This window comes from Heterocephalus glaber, unplaced genomic scaffold, assembly GCF_053883595.1.
Source record: "Heterocephalus glaber isolate CG9 unplaced genomic scaffold, H.glaber_assembly_v1.0 deba00001795, whole genome shotgun sequence".
Classification (NCBI taxonomy): Eukaryota; Metazoa; Chordata; class Mammalia; order Rodentia; family Bathyergidae; genus Heterocephalus; species Heterocephalus glaber.
This window is the reverse complement of record NW_028258476.1, coordinates 2,947,064-2,967,389: the sequence shown is the minus strand read 5'-3', so window position 1 is coordinate 2,967,389 and position 20,326 is coordinate 2,947,064. Positions and strand designations below refer to the sequence as shown.

The following is a 20,326-nucleotide window of genomic DNA, read 5'->3' as shown; positions in this document are numbered from 1 at the left end:
TCGATGCTACTTTAAATAAATTATTAAATATTTTAAATTATTTCAAATTGCAATATGGTAAATATTGAGAGATATAATCCACAGAAACTTTCTGTGATACTCAAAATTTCTACAAGCACGAAAGGTCCCAGGCCAGGGGACAGCCACGCTGTCCTGACACAGGCGGGTCACCAGGGGGCAGCACGCGCTCTTCCTTGGCGCTGGCGCCGCCTCCGCCCACGGGAATCTCCACTACCCTTTTCCGGCGTTCGCTCCTCCTTTCTTCTCTGTGCTCTCCCGCGATGCGCGCGTTCTGGATGACACGAAGTGATCTTTGAAGGATAAGTTCCGTCCATCCGAGGCAGGCATTCGCCGTACTCTGCAGGCGCTTATCGGATGTCGCGCAGGCAGAGCTTCCACCCGGGCAGGAGGAAGGGGAGGCGCCGCTCTCGCCGGAGTCCTGACCCAGCCAGGCCCGGTGATCACCTCCCTGAAGTGTCTGAACCCCCTTATTTTCTACAGAGGGGTGTAGACTTCAAGGGGATTCCTGACAGGCGGAGGAAGCCGAGGACAGAGCCTGAGATAGCCCTGGGGCCTTGTGGAGGGATCTGGAAGCTCAGCGAGTGTGTGTGTGTGTGTGTGTGTGTGTGTGTGTACCAGCCAGGAAACAGGAAGGGAGGCAAGACTGGAGAAAATAGCAGCCGGGACGGAGAAGGGAGCCTGAGGGTGCTCAGGGGTGGTGTTCACATTTGGGGAAGCTTCAGGGTGAGGGTCCCCGAAGCGCCGCTGCCAGTGGCCTCACCGTGGGTGCTGGAGCTGCCCAATGTGGGGACAGGGGAGACCTAGGATGGCCAGGCAGTGGGGGCGTGGTGTTGGCAGAACCCAGGAGGGGGGGTCGACAGCCGGAAGCTACCGCAGATGACCGGCTGAGCCGTCCCTGGATGGGGCTGGGTCAGGAGGTCCACACGCAGAGCTCCCAGCAAGGAGGGGAGAGGGTGAAGCGAGAGGCAGGTTGTGTGAAGCCTGGGAGAGGCTGAGCGCAGATGGCAGCCGTAAGGAGCAGAGCCTGACTTTGCCTGCTGGGGGCGCAGTAGGGAAACCAGGAGTCACCCAGTGCCCTGGAGCCCACCAACACGAGTCCAAGTCGGGAGTCAGTGCTGGGAATGACTTAAAGGCCGGCTGACCCAACTCTCTCATTTAATGGATGAGAAAACTGAGGCCCACGTGGAAACATGGAAAAGACTGCTAATGGCCTCCAACAAGCCCAGCAAAGCCAGGATTAGAACCCAGGCCCAGGCCACTGTACACTTTCAACAAAGCCCCATAGGCCCAAGGATACAGAGCAGGGAAAGTCCCACGTGTGGTGCCCAGTACAACACCGACAGGCCCAATGCTGGGAGGGCCACACAGCAGGGCAACAGGAAGGGAAAGACACAGGCCGCTCCTACTCCTGGGCCTGGGGACGGAGCCAAGGACTTGGTGGCAGCTTCCAAATCCTCTGCTCGCCTTGTTTATTTACACAATTTGAGCCCTCTCCTTAAACCACTCCCCTTCCTCCCAGGGACCACAGCCAGAGTCACTGTCCAGAGCCAGAAAAACATGGCCCGAGTCGTAGCCTAGCAGGAGGCTCTTGAGTGTCCCTGGGCAATCGCACCCTGAGGAGACCCAGCCACCCACCCCTGGGATCACCTGGGCTGCTCACCTGGGCCTGGGTAGCCCGTGGAAAGGCCTGTCTGCTTTGAACCCTGTTTTAGGCTCACTCCCACCAGTGGCTGAGCCTTGTCTCCCTCCTCCTCCTATTTCCTTTCACCTTGAACCAACACTGATCCCACTTGGTGTCTCGACTCTGCAGAAAGCCACAAGACAAAGGCCAACAGGCCTGTCTTTACTTCACACTCACCCGTTTCCTGCACTTCCTCATTCAACAACTGTTAATCTGCTGAGTGAGGCCTTTGCTCAATTCCAGAAGACAGGGAGGGAGGGAGACAGTGACCCCGCCTGGAGGAACAGAGTCCCAAACTCCACAGCAGAGCAGAGTCACTGCCTTCACCTGCAGTCTTGCTTGCCACTCACTCCACATCATTTTAATGCCTTTGCTTTTCTTTAAAATTTGTTGGGAGTTTCACGTAAAAATCCAGATTCCCTGGATGTTCAGGGGACCCAGAAGCACGTGGGCCTGGTGCAGCCTTCGCTGCAGGTGGAGGCAGAGTACCGGCCATCCCTTTGAGGCGGGATGTTTCCATTCACCACGGCTCCCCTTCTCCCCAGGATCCCAACCCAGAGACCCCACATCAGCTGCCCGAGTAGTCCTGACACCAGACAGGGTCCAAAGAGGTCCCTAAGGAGGAACTAGGGACCTCGACCCACCCCACCCTCAGGTGGTTTGGAGGCTCACTGACATGAGCCAAGGGTTGTGGGTCAATGAGAGGCGAACAAATGTGAGAGAGAAAGAAGCACACACTCAGAAGGGGACAGGTGTGCTCGTAGAGTAAGGCTTCCTGTGGCCTGGGGCTGGGGGACTTGCGTGTTTGGGGGTGTCCTCAAAGGAGCATCTCAGATGTGTATTCCTGATGTCTCTCTGGTTATGCTGATGGACTGGGGTAGGATGCAAATTACGAGTCTTTGAAGTTCAGAGCCGCTTAGTGCCGTTGCCTAAGCATGCAAGTCTGCGGGAGGCAAAGCTTAGTTAGGCCCAGTTTACAGGTGCAAGGCTCGGTTCCCATTTACAGGCTTGGAGTATTTTTAAACCCTTTAAGGATTTTTTGGAGTGATGTTGCTGGGAGAAAAAAGGGCCTTGCAGCCTTGAGTAATCTTGATTCTGCACTGAAGCTGCAGTTTTCTTAAAAGTGCAGTTTTAAAATTATGACTTTCCCTGTCTCCTTTCTATCTTTGTTTCTTCCGTCCTGTTCAACCCTGCAGGTGCTCTTGATGTTCTCAGGCCCAGCCTGGGGAAGCGCCTCCGTGCAGGCGAAAGTTCTTCAACACCGCCAGCAGGGGGCGCTATGGGAGCAAACGGGAAAGGCATCCGTAGCGCAGCCTGTACGGCCCCTAAAACTGGAGGTTTCTGGCTGGAAGAGGAGGGCGAGCACACAGCTTCTGGGCTCGCTGTCCCCTGTGCTTCTTCCTCTGCTAAAGCAATTGGGGAGCAGCCTCTGTTAGGAGATGGACATGAAGTTTCCACTCAAGTGTTCCTCAACTGTGTCCACACTGTTCATTCAAGCGCTTAGCAAGCATTGATTAAGCACTTGCCCTATGCTCAGCACTCCGCCAGCCCTGTCCCTAGCTGCCAAGAGTTAAAATGTATTTAGCAAGACAGAATGTGTAAGATTATGTGTCTGTGTTGGTGATGCAATCACCACATTTCCCCAGTAGGGGGCGGTACTGTCTGACACACAGTCGGTGCCCAACAAATACTTTTTGTACAAATGAATGAAAAGTAACAAAACTAATTTTTAAAAGTAACGAATCATAATGCCTCTTATTCACTGAGCTCTCCCTGACTTTACGTGCACTGTCACAGTCATCAAAGTTGTCCTGTTATTATCATATTTTACTGATAAGGGACGCGAAGCAAAGTTGAGTCAGTTGGCTAAGGTCAGTGTGAACTCTTCACTGCTACTGTGTGTGGAGCCTCCGCAGTGCAAGGCAGTGCTCAAGGCCAGGGTTAGCACACAGCGGGCCTGCACGGGCCAGGGAGGGAGCGGGGCAGCGGGAAAAGGCTGCGTGAAGATTAGGCAGAAGGACTTACTGAGGTGAAACAAGAAAAATGTCTTCCCTGATGCAGGGAGAGGGACTGGAGTGATCAAGAGGACAAGGAGAATGCCAGAAGGTAGGCCTTCCGTGCACACTTCCTGGGCTGGGCAGGGATGCCCTCAAGGAAACGAGATGATTCAGCATGTGCAGTGGTGCCCAGCCCTGGCTGCATACATAGGAGGAGATGAGCATGAATAAAGACCTGTCTCCAGGGATCGACAGCCACTTATTAGACAGAGGGAAAATATGCAAATCACTTTATACCAGGAAAGCGGCTGTTACAGCTGAAGGAGGGTGGTGGCGGGAATTGTCTTGGAGAAAGAGATTATTTCCCAAGGAGCAGCTTTCGAGATGAGGCAGCATTTGAACTCAACCATGAAGGGTAGGCAGGACTCGACCCTGTAAAATTGCCTTAGCCGGGAACTAGGAGGTCTGAGTCCCAGTCCTGCTGTGTCACCAACCAGCTCTGTGATCTCACCCAGGACCCTCTCTGGGCATCAGGCTTAGTCTGCAATGCAAAAATGTTGATTACCTGAAGGTCTTTCTAACCCTGGCTCCCACCCTAGGGGTCTATTGATCCGCCCCAGGCCCTAGCCCTCCCGAGAGCACTGCCACAGGCCCAGGCCCAAACAGGGGAAGGTGCAGCCCAGCCTTGGGCTACAGGGGGGACAGAGTGCCCAGGAAGGGGAGGCTCTCCCGGGTGGGGACAGGGCGTGTGAGGGGAGTGGAGAGCAGCAGGCTTCCTGGCTTGCTCGGGAAGAGAAGGGATGGGTTCTGGTGGGGAGGGGAAGTGAATTAACCAAGCAGCTTCCTCTCAAGCCAGTTCAGGCGCAGGCCTGGGAGTTTCACAAAACGGGGCAAAGAGAGCTGTATTATGTGAACACTTCCTGTCCCGCGCCAGCCCCTCCCTGGCAAGTTTGCCACAGGGCTGGCCTCTGAGGCAATCTTCCGTGGAAGCCTCCTGTTCCTGCCCAGGGCTGCCTATAAATGCCAGGGCAGCACAGCTCTGTGGACAGCGCCGTGTATCTGCTGGGCTCTGGTACGTGAGCTGCTGGCCAGGTCTTTCTTTTCCGCTTCCAGCTCTCTCCCAACCCTCCTCCTGGAGGCCCTCCTTGGTGGATCCTGCCCATTTCATACCTTCCTTCACACTTTCTTAGAGCTTCCTGGCCTCAAATGCTTTGCTTTTTTATACTGTCTAGGTAACCAAAATTCCTTTCTCACGTGTGTAGGACAGAGCATCTCCCTGGTTAAGTGGCAGCCTGAGCTTCGTCTTTAACTTTGCCCATCCCCTCCTCTTCCTTTGCTGCAGCCAGAGGACCTGTCAAGAAAGCACGGTGGCCTCTTCTTCTAAGCGCCTACACCCTTGTTTCTTCATTTTTCACAGAGTGCAAAAAGATGACCAGTGAGATGTCACTGTTGGAACGCAGCTTAGATACCACTATCAAGACCTTCCACCGTTACTCCACACAGGAGGGGAACCTAGACACCTTGAGCAAGAAGGAATTCAAACAGCTGGTGCAAAGGGAGCTGCCGAACTTCCTCAAGGTAGGGCCTGGCTAAGGTGAGATGGGGCACAGGGCAGTCTGAGCAGACGGGGGAGAATTCTAGTCCCTGCCATCCAGAGGCAGCTGGAGGAGTCACGAGAGGCGCTCACAGTTAGATGCACCAACTGAGTCCAGAGAACCAGGGATTGTTCGACTGACCACCTGCTCCGTGTGGGACCCTGTTTGGAGCACAGGGAGGTAGGCATGAATAGGGAACCTACTATCCCAGAGTGGGAGACACACAGGAAAGAACACAGTAGATCCAATGCCAGTAAGTGCCCGGCGGGGGGGGGGGGGGAGAAGGAGATTTCTGGGCTGAGTGAGGCCTCCTTGAGGAGGTGACATTTGTGCTGAGGCAGTGGAGGACCCTTGGCAGGAGGCTGAGGGACTCAGCTTCGGCAGAGAACATGGGCTTTTCTCCTCCTAAGGGCGCCGGGCAGAAATACAGGAATAAAGGGCATGTACAAAGCAGCCAGCACAGCCTGGCAAGTGGAGTGCAAAGCGTGTACTAGAACATCGGTGTCGTCCCCCAATCTGAAAAGGACTGGGCGGTGCCAGGACACAGGGAGATCCCTTCCACCAGCCTTTTCATTTTCTTTTCAAGTTTGGGGAAACAGAGGCCTAGACTAAGAAGGATGGGCAGAGTGGGTCTCAGGGTCGGTTCCATTCCTGGGTGCAGCTGCCCTGGGGCAGGTCCCTCGTCCTTTCCCTCACCCTGGGGAGATGCAGATGGGGCTGTGGAGGCCTGAGGGACACTGGCAGCTCCCGCAGGTGGTGGTCACAGGCACGTAGAGCGCAAAGTCAGGATGGACAGAGAAGGTGCAGCCAGGAGGCTGCGTGGGCAAGGCTGCCCTGTGGATTCCCGGCATGCTCCACCCCTCGCTGCCATCCCCTGCCAGAGTTGAGTGCTTCACAATAGGCTGCTTGGGCTTAGAACAGGGCACTGCTGAGATGACCCGGCCAGTGGGCAGCAGAGTTGGACACAGATGGTGCTCTCTGCCCCACCTAAATCCTCAGTACTTTGGGGGCACCAAGCACCTACTCTACTCTCTGCCCTCAGCCAAGATCCCACATTGCCTGGTTTTCCTAAGTGCGTCCCTACTGTGTAGGCGAGAGTGAACTTTACCAATCCTCCAGGGGAGAGGGCGGGAGTGACTGAGGAGGGAATGGAACAGCACTGGACTCTAAGTCAAATCTGCTTCCTAAGACGTGGTTTCCTTGAGCCTTCCTCAAGGAAGATGCCACTTCTGCTTGTTGAAAGTTATGCGGGCCAGATACGGGGACATTTTCGGACTTAATCCTTGTAGGACCTTCTCTGTAAAATAAAGACACTCCTACTCCCCAAGCTGCAGGGATGCCTGGGGGATAAGCTGGCAAGTGTGAAGCACAAGCTTCCACTCCAACCTGGGCCCTCAGCTCAGAGCCATTTTAATTTTTAAATTGAGTCCCAGGGCCCAGGCCTCCCTCTGCATTTGCCATCCAACACACACTGTGCTCACTCATCCCCATCCCTGGCCGCACTCAGCCCTAACAGCAGTCTCTTCTCCGCCCACAGAATGAGAGTAGAAATGAAGCAGCCATAAATGACATCATGGAGGACCTGGACACAAACCTCGACCAGCAGCTGAGCTTCGAGGAGCTCACCATGTTGCTTGCCAGGCTGATCAATGCCTCCCATGAGAAGATGCATGAGGGGAACCATCCCCGTGGTCATGGCCACAGCCATGGGCCAGGCCTCGGAGAGAGCGGCCAGCGCCATTAATCGGGAGGCCAAGCCACCCTGCACCTGCCCGCCAGGCTCACCAGAAGTGTGTGCCACACCATCTGGGCTGTGGGGCTGGGGATGGGGGAAATAAAGTCTTCTTGCATGCCAGTGCTCTGCGTGTTGCGTCCGTCCTCTTCCCAGGTGGCCTCCCAGCCCTAGACAGCCCTGCCCTTGTCTGTAGCTCAACCCCTGCATTTGGTCATAACAGAGTGAGAGCCCACCTCCCTGACCGCGTCCTCCTTTCTCACATCAGATCCCACTGCTCCGACGCCAGTCGTACGGCAAGGCCTCTGACCCTGAAGAAAGCAAGGAGGGCTATCCTTACCCTCAACGCGCCGCCTGGCCCCTCCTCACCCAGCCCCAGCCCATTTTCGCTGTCCATAGACGTTTCTCTCTCCTAATAGAACCCTGTTCCTCTGGAGGTCTTCCAGCCCTGGACCCAGGCAGCGCCGTGTCTGGGGAGGAGCACTGGAGTCAGGCAGTGGGAACAGGGAGGGTTGGGTGTGATTACCTACAGACTCGTTTCTGGACCCAAGAGAGCAGTTGAGTTTCTTGTAATAAACCTAGCATCTTAAATATGGATGCTGGGGGCTGGGGATTTAGCTCAGTGGTTCCGGCGCCTGCCTCACAAGCACAAGGTCCCGAGTTCGATCCCCGGTACCAAAAAAAAAAAAAAAAACACACACAAATATAGATGCTGGTAGGGAACGGGGTGCCCTCACTGGTGGAAGTGGGAGTCAGCCCCACGCCCCTCCCAACCCAGGGGGATGGCGGAGTGAAAAGACCCCAGCAGAACTGAGCTCCAGTCCAGCTTCTGCAGCTACAAGGTTCTGTAAAGAGCGTGAGACGCTTAGAGCTCACTTATGTCTAGAGATCCTTTGGCCTCTGAAGATGCAGATCAAGGGCCTGCTGATCTTCCAGGGGTCAGGGAGATCCGTGCAGTCCGTGGTTGGTGGCCGCGGGCTCAGGCCATGGGGGCACTGGCTCCTCCCTGCACACCCTGTGGCCAGATGGGCCTGGCTCCAGCTCCTTTGGAGCTGCTGTGATTGCACCCTCAGCACGCGGCCTTTTGGCCCAAATGCTCCCCTCAGACACTGCCAAGTCGCTCCTCTTTCATCTCCCTTTCCTCAACCACAGAGTCCCCTGCAGGCGACCATGGTCCCCTACACACACCTCTCATCCTCTCAACAGAGAAGGCTCACAGAGTTAGGACTTCGTGGAGCTGGAGAGAAGCCCAGTCATAGAAGACACAGAGGCCTAGAGAGAGGAGCGACTGGTCCAAGGCTGCTCAGTGGGGGCTGAGATTCCATCTGCTCCGCTGCTGGGTCTCACAGCTCCATCCTGGGCACTGCACCTAAAGAAGCACCCACCAGGGTCAGCTTGCAGCTCCCCTTGCTGTGGGCCCCAACCTGCCTGTAGCAGGCCTCTGCTCTGCAGAGCCTCGGGGCCCCTCTGGTGAGGATGAATGGGCCCAGGAACTGTTCCAGGCTGTGCGCCAGAGCGCCAGGATTTAGACTCCTTCACTGGAAGGCATGACCGCTGTAGCCTTCATCTGAGAACCTTCTTCCGGATACTCACATCTTGGGAGCCATCACCGTGCTAACCCCCACTGTATGCAGCTCAGGGCAGGGAAAGAAAAGTATGGGAGGCCCGAATTCTAGTACTGGCTCAGCCAGGACGCTGATGCTTAGGGTGCAGCAGGACCGTGTTTCCCCAGCCAGCCTACCGCCACCACCTTATCCCAGGTGTAAGGAATGTGTTTGCAACTCCACCCCCACCCCCAGTAGACTGTGAAAACAGGAAAGGCCGTGTATGTCTCATGCTAAGCTTTCTCCCTACTGCCTACAGCGGGGCTGGTATATGTAGGCTCCCAACAAATGTTGGCTGTATAAGCATTCTAAACCTTCTCTCACGCTCTGTGCTCTCTTCTCAGGAGAGGATGTGGGGAAAAGCGGGAAGAGTAGAGTGGGATTAAAGCATGCAAATGGGAGCTTCCCAGAACATCAAAGATTCTCTGAGCTGAAGGCAGGGGGCAGCACCTCTGTGGGATTCCGAGCCCCCTGCCCCCCCGCCCCCCCACTGTGTAGTCAGACCAGTTCTGCTTTTATGTCCCCTACCCTGAAGTTTGGATTTGAAGAAAGAGATTCATTGTGAAAGAAGTTTCAAAAATGACTGCTGTTAGTCCAACCTGCTCCAGTCCCTGCCACAGTTGTAAGGTCAACTCACCGGAGCCCACCAGGAAAGGGCTCCCGTCCTGCTGCAGACCCCCAGAACACTCTTTGTTACCCGACATCAGCCGTCTCCCTGTGCCTGCCAAGTGTTAATGCCAGTTTCCCTCCCACCTGTGGGGGCCCAGGATAGCTCTGATGCCTTATCCCTTCCCTCTAGCCATGCACCTCCTCATCTGCTTTCTCAAAGCCCTGTCCCCAAAGTACCCCCAAATTCAGCTCCCACCTTTGCACTGCACATGCTCTTCTGCATCTGGTAAGTCCCTTAGGATCCCAAGTCTCAGGCAGCAAATCCACCCAGGAAGACTTCCCTACCCATCTACCCTTCTCGGACATGCTTAGGGCCGCTCCGCCAGGCCCACGGACTCCCTGGCACTGCTACCCTGGCCCTTCCCAGGCTGACTTGGCATCCTCGCCTGCGAGCCTGACTGCGGTTCCTGGAAGATGGAACGGTGGTTGACTTGCCCCAAGGCCCGAATCCCTGCACACAGCAGGCTCTGGCTGAGAAACAAATGAAGGCTCCGTGGGCCTAGGGCTCCAGGGAGCTAGAGGCAGGGGTTAGGGAAGTGGGTCCTTCAGAGGGAGGACAAAGAGGGTGCGCTTAGTGGGAAGCGGGCCAGCTTTGAGGATGGGGACACCCGCTGTCTGACAACATGGAAGTTGGCAGAAGGCAGACAGGCTGTGCCTTCTAGGTGCCAACAGTGCCTCCTTTTGCCTCCTCTCTGTGCAAACTAAGGGTACATGTGGGAGATTGTTCTAAAACCCAAGGGAAGATCTAATAACAAGCCATTGTTACAGGGCCTCGTGGAGTTTCCTTTAAACAAAGTTTAATAGCGCTGTTGGGCTGACTTAACCCCCCCTCACACTAGGCCCTTCAGTTCAAACGAGCAACAACAACAGAAAACTGACTTCTGTTTATGTTGGGCAGAGGGGAGATGGCGGCTTCCCTCACAGAGAGAGCAAGCGTCAGTGGCAAGGTGAGGGAAGACTCCCAGCCCATGTGACAGCTGGAGGCTACCCCGGCGATTAAGGAATGAGCCCTTCTGGGAAATACAAACTTTGGGCATTCCCCAGCATCACAGTAAATGTGACACCAGAGGCAGCCTTCTGTCACGAGGCCATTGTCTCCGATTTTTACACCAGGGAATTACCCTCCAGTCGGGAGTTAACCATGGAAGCTGAACTTCCTGGTGTCTTTCTGGGAAGGATGAAGAGGGACTTGTGGTTTGCTGAGCTGCTAGGCTCTGCCCAAACATGTGACCGTGCTCCGAATTGGCCTGCGGGCCTGAGTGGTGTGTGATGGCCCTCGAATTTAGGGAGAAATGGAGTTGCTTGTCCATTTCCTTGCCCCCACTCATTCTCCCAGCAGACATTAACCGGACACTTTCTGCAGGTGAGGTGCTGCCCAGTGCCGCCAGGGCTGCCACCATAAATAAGCCTCGATCCTCTTGTCAGGAGCTTGCAAGGCTGCGGTGGGGATGAGATCCTCAATTTACTGTAAAATAGAAAGAGAAAGACCAGGGAGGTGGGCAGCTAGATGGGCCTTTGAAGTGGGCTGTCTCCCTGGAGAGGAGGTGTGAGACCAAAGCAACTCCATTTTGCTAAAATCCACCACTCCCCTAGCCTCTCAAATTAATGGTTAAAATGTGTTTGCTCTGGGACAGGAGACACAATCTGTAACAGGACAAGATTCCTAAGTTTATTACTCAGCCATTTGTTTACCCTAGAAGCAAGTGTTCTGGGCCCACTATCTATAGGACAATCTGTTAATGTGCTGGCTGTCCACACAGGGTGGTCGTGACTATTAGTCAGGATGTCTGCTGACCATCAGTATGTGACAGTGGGCCACTAACCTTTGTCCCCTTTTTCCCTTGTAAAACCTATAAGTAATCCCCCTCAACCCCCCGATGAGCCTAGCCAATCAGAAATCTACACTTCATGCATGCTAAGCGTAGACCAATCATTATAATTGCTAGATGAAACCTTGCTGTAGCTTCTATAAAAACCCTGCTAATTCAAAATTCGGGGCTCTCAATCTTGACCTGCTGCGTCGGTGACAGTTGAGAGCCCCTGCTCGAGCTTGAATAAACGACCCTCAAGTGTGTTTGCATCAGAATCGGCTCCTTGGTGGTCTTTGGGGACTTCGCGATCTGGGCACAACAGAGGAAGGGTACCACAGGGGCTGGTAGCAGCAGGCGTCCCAGACATGACAGCGATTCAGAGACTGGAGACCATGTGTGCAAAGGCCAGGGCTGGCCCATGTGGGATTGATCAGGAATGAGGAGACTGAAGGCAGGTAGGAGGAGAGAGGAGAGTCACAGAGATGCTAAGCCAAGGAGCTCACCTTTCACGGAGTGGATGTAAAGGCAAAAGCAGGGAAGGCTTCAGGGAGGAAAATGATGCAAGGCAATTTTTATTTTATGAAAGCTTCTCTTTCTCTCCCTGTGCTTAAGGTCTGGATGGTGTAGGAGTCAGACCGTAGATGCACGGCCTGTTAGAAAGCTACCATAATAGTCCAGGTGAGAGTGGAGCAGAGCCCGCAATGGGGCTTCTCAGAAAATGCAAATTTGGTCTGAATCTCATAATATCCCAGGCTCCAACTCGATTAAGTAAAGCACAACCCCAAAACCTCCATAAGATAAATAGAGACTGTAATTTGGTGCTGTTTGTCAAGACTTTGCTGGGAAGGAAGGCCTCTGCTTTCGCCAGCCCCTTGAAGCAATCTTACACAATGCTGAAACAGGCATTGCTCTGAAGTAAACTCGAGCGTCCAACCTCAGACCCCTGCCCCTCCCAGCCGTTGCTTAAAATTCTACAATTTAGAAAGTCCTGTGTCATGGATGTTGACATTTTACCAAGATGACAATAGGACTGAAACAGCTGGTTGCCCAAGTCCTGTTGCCTCTTGGGGTTCAGGCCTGAACCGGTTTCTCTATGCAAGACAGGCCAGCTCTGTGGCCAGCCTGGACTCCAGCCCTTGTCTCCTGAGGGCCCCTCCCAGACACAGAGGCAGGGAGAGTGGGCTCCAGCAGGGAGCCCCTCACCTTTCCAGGTTTCCCTGTTCACGCTAATTCTCCCATGAGAGGAGAGGGAAGAGGAGGGGCAGCTGACAGCCAAGCAGGGCCGTGCAGCCAGGGCAGCCCTGACTTGCGGCGAGTCTGTTCCTGCCTCCCTCCTCTGGCCTGCCTCTCTCCTCCTCCTCTTCTTTACCTCTCCGCTCCTTTTCCTCTGCCCCTGTATGCAGATGCACAGCTTGGCCTGAATTAAAGGCCTTGTGGGAAAGATATTGCGTCGTTACCCTTGGTTCCTTGTCCCATCCTGGCCAACCAAACTACCTAAGTGGTCCCTGAAAGTAACCTTTGTCTTTGCTTTTCCTGCCCCAGCTGTGGCAGTGAGGGTGACACTGGCTTCCTCCTGGACCTGGACGCAGCTCCTCTTCCTGCTGTTGCTCGTCTCCCTGGCAGCAGTGCTGTGTCGGGTGCTCTTCTTTTCTTTTCTTTAATTTAATTTTATTGGTACATTTTAGGTATACAATATAATGATATTCATCATTGGAAATTTGCACCTTTACATAGTCTCTCTTGGTTCTTACTTTTTTCCCGTTCTCTTGTGCTCTGAGATTACATAATCCTCACAACGTCTCTTGGACAAAGGTGCTGCTGTTATCCCCACTCTATCTCGAGGGAAACTGAGGCATGAAGATTGTAATGACTTCTCTCGACACCCCACAGTGAATAAGTGAGAGAGCTAGGAGTTGAATGCAGAAACATCACTTCAGTCCTCATGGTCTTGTCACAATGCTCTAGTGCCCAGGAGCATTCTCCCCAAAGCCTACTAACGATGGCCTCCTCAGACCTGCTCAAAGTTCTCAAATAGCTCAGGACCCGAAAACCACATGGCTCTTGGTTATTCACCTTGTCTGAAACTCTTCAAAAATGGACTTTTAAAATTTCTTAGACATCTTCAAAAATGAAGGAAACATAGGCTGCCCATAAAGGCAAAATGATAGGCTCAAGGCTGCTCAGGAAGTGCCACATTTTCCTCAGGGCTCCCTCAGACTCTGCCACATTAGGTGGTCAAAGCTGCCCAGCACCAGCTTCTGTGGGTGCCTCGTTTCTTCCTCGTCTGGCAATTTTCACTCCCACCTCCCACCTCTCCACCCTGCCCCGTCCTCAGCTTCCAGCTCCTCATGTGCTTTCCACACCTCTTCCTGCTGGAGCTTTGCACCCAGGTGTCATAGACGCAGGTGTTGGTTTGCTGACCTGGATGGCCAGGACTTGTCTGTCACTCATTAGCCCAGTGCTGAGTCCTAGCTCCCTGCACATCGTCTTCACCTGGCTTTGCATGAAATAAACCAAGAGCCAAACCTACCTACTCCCAGTAAGAAGCTCCCTTTCTCAATTTTCCTCACATCTGTCATACAAGGGCTCCAGTGAGTTATCTAATGTTTCTTCAACTCTCTCAGAGCCTATGCTTCTGACTTACTGAAGAAGAATCAGGGGGAGCAGCCATTGGGGGCCTGCCGGGGTGCACAGCAGGTATTTTCTTCCATGAGGGTCTTGAAATTTCTACTAAATTGCGACTCCAAGGCACAGGGCTTACTGCAGCCTCCAAGCTCTCCATAGATCCCATCTGCCTTAGCAGTTGGTTGGCAGTGGGGGAGGGGGGGGCCTCCTCAGAACCCTGAATACATGTAGGGAGAAGAATGGAGAATAATAAAAGAGACAGAAACAGTACTCAATATGCAAGAGGGACCGGGAGGAATCTATCTCTAGTGGACAGGCTTTGATGAACTCCACAGTGGGCCCACTTTTACTAATCAGCAAGAAGCAGGGGAAGGGTAGTATACTATTCCAGGAAGAGTGAGGGCAGCAAGTTAGAATAGCCAGATAGGGACCAAGGTTAGCATTTCAAAAGGAACAAGTTCAAGTCCTTTCCCACACCGGGATGCCTGCATAATTTATTGTCCCCAGTAGAAGTTTTCTTGCCTTAGGAGCGCTGTGATTGTGGCTTTCCCACACTGCCAAGAAGTCTGCATCTTTTACATGGAGGCAAGGTAACACCGACCTGGGACCTGTTTCCTGGCCCCCACCAACCTATACTTATCACAGCTGGTCTCCAACAGGCAGGGGACAGGGCTGGAGGGCAGAGAGCCCCGGAGGGTAGAGCCTGGACTGCACTGCTTCACAGGGAACACTGACCACCTTCCGTCCCTTTTGAAGATTTTCCTGCACCCTGAGGCCAAACTCATTTCTGTTTTCTCTGGGACCATGTGTAGGAAATCAAACTAACAGCTTTCTGATTTCCACACCTTCACTCATCTATTCATATATATCGACCCAACACTGCCTCAGTCCATTTGTACTGCTAGCATGAAATGAACCATAGAATTTTATTTCTCCCATTTTGCAAGACCACTCAGTGCAAGCTTGAGGTGCTGGAAGGTCCACTTTCTAGGGAGGGCTGCTATGCTTGCAAGATGGCACCTCATAGCTGCATCCTCTTGGGAGAATGCCACTGTTTTCTACATGCTGGAAGGGGCAAAAGGGGCAAATTCACCCCATCAAGTTATTTTAAGGCACTAACCCATCTGCAAGGGTGATGTTTCCGTGGCCTTTCACTTCCTAAAACCTTACCTTTTCACACGGTTGTAATTGGAACGAGTTCCACATGAATTTGGAGCGGCACAGACATTTGAAACACAGCAAACACCTCTCTCGTACGAGCTTTGTGCTGTTGTCAGTGGTGATATAGCTCCTACTCTCAAACAACCTAATTCACCAAAGGAGGTGGACATTAAACAAACGAGCACACCCATACATGCAGAGTCACAAATTGGAGAAGAACACCAGGACCCAGAGGAGCATTTAGCAAAGAATCTGGCCTGGACTTGCATGAGGTGACCAGAAAACTCTTCCCTCTCCTTACTCTGTGCTGGACACAAAATAATACTCTTCTCTCTAGGCCTTTCTCCCCTATTCTTCCCAATCCCTTTTGAGAAAACCATGAACATTATTTATTTTTTATCCTCTCATGTTCGCAGACATGTACATTTGCATTAGTTTCCTCCGTTCGAAGTTCTACCCCAAACACCATGATCAAGTGTCTACTCCTTCAGGAGGTCTAATGACCCTATATCCCCAAGCTGAGCCTCCTTCCTATTCTTCCACAATGTCCTGTGCTTACTTCTGACAAAACACGTATGATACAGCACAAAGTCTGGTGACTTGAGTGTTCCCCTACTGGAGTCGAACACTTCAATCTAAGGATTTACCCCCAGCACCTATCCCAGTGTTGTAGGGGAAAATATTTGGAGTGATCTTCGGTAATTTTTTAGGTTCTATCTTTCGAATGCCTTCACAGTCTGCCTATCTCTGTCACCACCACTACCACCCCCCAGCCCAGCCCCACCTCATCTCTCCAAGGATCTCAGGCTGCAGCATACAAAATGGTGGCCGTGAGTCATACACGACCACCGAGCTCTTGAAATGTAGCGATAACTGTGTGGTATCCTGAAAGTACAAAATACACATTTTTTTCCCAAAGCGTTGATAAAATGAAAATGTAAAACATCTCAATAAGAATTTTTATATTGTGGAGGTGGTCATCTTCCTATTGCCTGAGACTCAAACCCCACACCTCATGGACTCGCCATTTCAGTCATTGGTTTCAATATGTCCTGGCTTTGGGGCTATTTGTGTTCACTTCAGGGCTTTGTCTTCTCTGGCAGGAATTCCTCACCACCTGACACCTGCAAAGCATTCTCCGTTGTTTCCAGTTCAGAATGTCATTTTACACAAATATCTGAGTCCAAAATTGTAAAACACCACATCCCATCTGTGGATGACAGGCAACTCACAAAAGAACAAATAAGCTAGGGGAGCATATTTAATCCAGACAGGAAATGGTCACCAGAACATGCTCTAGTCCAGGTGTACAAAGCCCATATCTGCTTTAGCCACGAGATGCACAGTGGATCTACCTTCTTATACCACTGGGTATGTTTAAATTCTGTTTGATTTTATGTCTATGTGCTAGGTAATCCATGCTGAGGGTGTCACTGTCCAATTAGATGGACAGTAACAGCTGTTGAGACCCTCATCAGCTTAGTGATAGGTCACACATGGATTATTCAAGTCTTGGGGGAAAGTGCTTCAAATGTGGGAGTGGCGAATCCAAGCATGTTTCACATCACAAAGGAATTTTCAGGGCTTCTAAGACTGGAAGGAAGGTTTCTCCACCCCAGGAAGGAGAGGGAATTATTGCTGGGGCAACCCCCAAGAGCTTCAGGAAATCAAAATGCCCATCCTCTTGCTGTAAATAACCCTTTTTAGAAGGATTGCTCACACCAGGAAAAGCTCACCAGCCCTTCCGGCCCCAAGGCAAGAATGGTGAAGTCCTATACAGAGGTCAGGCCCCGAAGAGGAAAGCTCACCTTGCACCTGCTGTCACCCTGGACAGCACAGGATCCTCAGGGGGGCAAAGAGAAAGAGGCTCCAAAGGCAGGCAGAGGAAGGGCTTGCCCTGTCCCTGCCAGCTAGCAGAGGACACGTTCATGTCCGAAGCCAGTGACAGCTGGAGACCCAATGTAGCTCTCCGCTTGCTGCCCTAGAAAATTTGTCAAGTTTCTTAACCTAAATGGAAATAGCAATCACCTGTCTTAGAGGAGAGAAATAGATTTGATAAACTACCAGTGCTCTGTGCTGAAAACTATCGACAACAAATGAAGTGAGTCCACGTTCAAATTTTTGTTTTAATAAGAAAGCCAGCAAGACTTTTTTCTTTTAAAAAGCTGATTTGAATAATATTTCAGAAAATATAAAACAGAAAAGGAATTCTTAAGTAAGATTTTTAGGGTAGATGTAAGGTTTCTAACAGGGTGACCCATGCTATGACAGTTTTGGGTTTGACCTATTGCCCAGACCAGGAAACCAGATTACACTGTGGAGCAGACCTAACCTGTCTCCTCTTTGTCTGTTTTAAGCTGTTAATCGAACATTCTTTGCCAACTCCTTTTCTCAAGTGTCAGATGATGACAAGTAACAAGAAGTACATTTATCCACACCAACTCTGCCATGAGAGAAAAACAAGAATCACCATTTTCTCTTTTCCAAGGTTTGAGATTATTTTTTCATTTTCCCTGGGACTAATGAGCTTAGGAGCTCTCCTTCCCCTCATCGGCCTGTTTTAATGTAGGCTTAACACCCCCATTCTGGACGGTTAGGATTCCAGTTGGGACTTGAATCTGAGTAGCAGGGTTCCTGACAGCCGGATGTACAGGGAGGCCTTTCTGTTGCAATCAGCTCTCTTGCTCAGATGCTGGAAACCAGCTGTCCAATTCCAGATCCTCTCCATGTCCTTTAGAGCTCTTGTCGTGATCACTAGGAACCCAGCTGAAGTTAAGAGCCTTGGGTGAAGAACTGAATGGAGAAATAAGATCTCAGTCAAGGTCATCCTCAGAGGCCCGGGAAATCTCAGTGGCCAGATCTGCCTCAATTGGTGAGCCAAGGTCTCCTTTGTGGGTTCAAATGTTACATGAGGTTTCCTGTCAAACTACTGATTTCTCAACTTCCCACTGCCTCGTTCTTCTTTTAGAGTTGGGGAAACAGGAAACAAAATCACCTCACTACGCCATACTCCTTGTCTGATTCTGCCCAGGGCTTCCAGTAATGGCCACAGTTGTGTTTGTAAATGACCTTCTTCAAGCTTCCTCTATGACGCTGCCAAACACTATGCTGCTTACCTCCTGCTCTTAACCCGAGATGTCAGACCAGCTGGCTACCTCCCCTGTTCAAGCATGAGTTCAGGAATAAACTGTTACTGCCTCAGTGTGGATCCAATTCATCACTTATGGCGAAATTCCACAGGGCACTCTGAGCGGGCTCAGAGAAAGCAGGCTCACTGGACTTTCAACTAGAGGCAAACACTATAATAAGTCTCCCTCAGAGAATCTGTCAGTAGCAAATCCAGCAGTGCATTTTAAGAGGAATCAAAGGTACTGGGATGTGTTACCTCTTAACCCAACCCTGGCAAACACACAAGCACACAACATTGTCACCATCACCACCACCATCAGCGTGGGCTGTTCCTGAGTTATCTTCCCATTGCTACCCCTCATTGTTGACTGAGACATAGAATGTGAGCTGGTAAACCTAGACAGTTCCCCATCTTGTTCTGCCTGGGCCATATTTGGGCCCTCTGCTCACCTTGGACTGTGTGTTGGAGAAAATACTAAGACCACTATGGTGCTTCTAAGAGCTGCATAAATCCTTGTGTCTGCATTGCACAGTGTGTTTCATGCTTCTGACTTAGGTGGAAACCCTAGATCTGAGGGGTGAATGAAGACGTACTTCAGCAAAACTGAGAATCACTCTACTGCCTGGGCCCTCCGTATTCTGTAACTAGTCTCCCATGCCTGTTTCAGTCCTAATCTTAACTCTCAGCTCACTGCCAAGCATTTTTGCCAATACATTGCTGATATTAAAGCTAGCTGGTAATTGAGGCTTCAGCGAATAAGAGCATAAGTTGCTAAATTACTTTATGCATTTGCATTTTAAAATAATTAAAGTCTAGTACAAACAGAAAGCCCAGTGAGTCATCCTATTGGAAGCCAGTTAATCGGAGTGGTGCTTTGTAGTGGTGGGAGGGGTTGCTCCTCCTGAAACCCCGGGGAACTGGCCACCCTCTCTTCTCCTCCTGTGCATGAAGCATGTCTGGCTTCTCTAAAGAACTGTACCCTCAATATCCCACATTTGGGCTCCTGTCTTCAGCCCACACTCCTGGGGTCCGAGACACAGTGACCATCCCAGAGAGGGTTAGAGTCCCTGCTGCGTCCTCACAGTGGCTGCGTCCCTTGTGCAGTGTACAAGGACCTCAAGCCAGCCTTTGTCCCCCAGGGCACAGGGCGCCCCTTGCTGTCACAGCACAATGGTTGTGGGGGGTCGTGGGTTGTGGGGTAGGAACTGACCCAGCCCTTGGCAGCAGACATTCCCACAGAGTTCCACCACCCACTCAAACTGCAACACCCCTAGCAATAGTCCACCTTTCACTGCTGGAAAGTCTAGTTAGGACCAGTGTTGTTAACCTTTTTGGGATCTTTGGATTCTTTTGAGAAAACCACGGAAGAGTGACCCTCAGTGCCCGTACTCAAAATGCTACATTCAACTTCAATTCATTTACATGGATGTATGGACTGGCCACTTTTTTATTTTCCAGTTTTTATTTTTTGTTAGTACACATTTTGAGTACATACTGCTTTCATTCCTCATGGGGAGTTGGTAAATGTACATAACACATCCTTTTTTTTTTTTTTTTTTTTTTTTGGTACCAGAGATCGAACTTGGGTCCTTGTGCTTGCGAGGCAGGTGGTCAAACCACTGAGGTAAATCCCCGGCCCCATAACACATCTTAATTAGTTTTTCATTTCCTTTTCCTTGCCTCCTCCCTCCCTCCATCTCTGGATCCCTTTCCCATTTGTAAAAGATCTGTATCTCTTGATTTTCTATTGTCTATGTTTTATCTTGGTATTTATTCATACTTTTGGGTTTCTCAAATAAAAGAAACCATTATCATATTTAAGCTTGTGTGTCTGATTTATTCACTTAACATTAGGATCTCAAGGTGCATCCATTTTCCTACAAATGATTCAAGTTTGTCCTTCTTTATGGCAGAGTTGTATTCATTGTGGGTAAATGCCACATTTTTTTCATCCATCCATCTGTTGATGGGCATATGGGCTGCTTCTAAGATCTAAGTATTATGATTTGTGCTACTATAAACATTTGTACACATGTGTCTCTATAATATCATGTCTTTAACTCTTTCAGGAAGATACCTAGAAAGGGAATAGCTGGGTCAAATGGAATTTCTACTTTTAATTTTTGAAGAACCTCCGCACTGATTTCCATAATGGTTGCACTAGTTTACATTCTCACTAACAATGCAGAAGTATTCCTTTTTCCCAGCAGCCTCTCCAGCTTTGCTATAATTTGATTTCTCAATGATGGCCATTCTCACTGGCCATGTTAAGAACTCTGATTTAGTGATTCTGATGACTG

General features: G+C 51.2%; 1 protein-coding gene across 3 annotated transcripts; it reads left to right on the top strand.

Moving 5' to 3' along the window:
• Positions 1–234: 234 nt before the first annotated feature.
• On the top strand, positions 235–7,149 carry S100a9 (S100 calcium binding protein A9). Of its 3 annotated transcripts, none has more exons than XM_087203557.1 (4): positions 235–340; positions 3,764–3,808; positions 5,117–5,277; positions 6,832–7,149. In XM_087203557.1, the coding sequence occupies exons 2-4, from the start codon at positions 3,799–3,801 to the stop codon at positions 7,036–7,038; spliced, it is 378 nt and encodes a 125-aa protein (XP_087059683.1). In that variant the 5' UTR covers positions 235–340; positions 3,764–3,798; the 3' UTR covers positions 7,039–7,149. The 3 variants fall into 3 exon arrangements, with proteins under 3 accessions (XP_087059683.1, XP_087059682.1, XP_004871186.1); XM_087203556.1 differs by having other exon boundaries at positions 263–457; XM_004871129.4 differs by lacking the exons at positions 235–340; positions 3,764–3,808 and adding an exon at positions 4,559–4,771.
• The last annotated feature ends 13,177 nt before the right edge of the window (positions 7,150–20,326 follow it).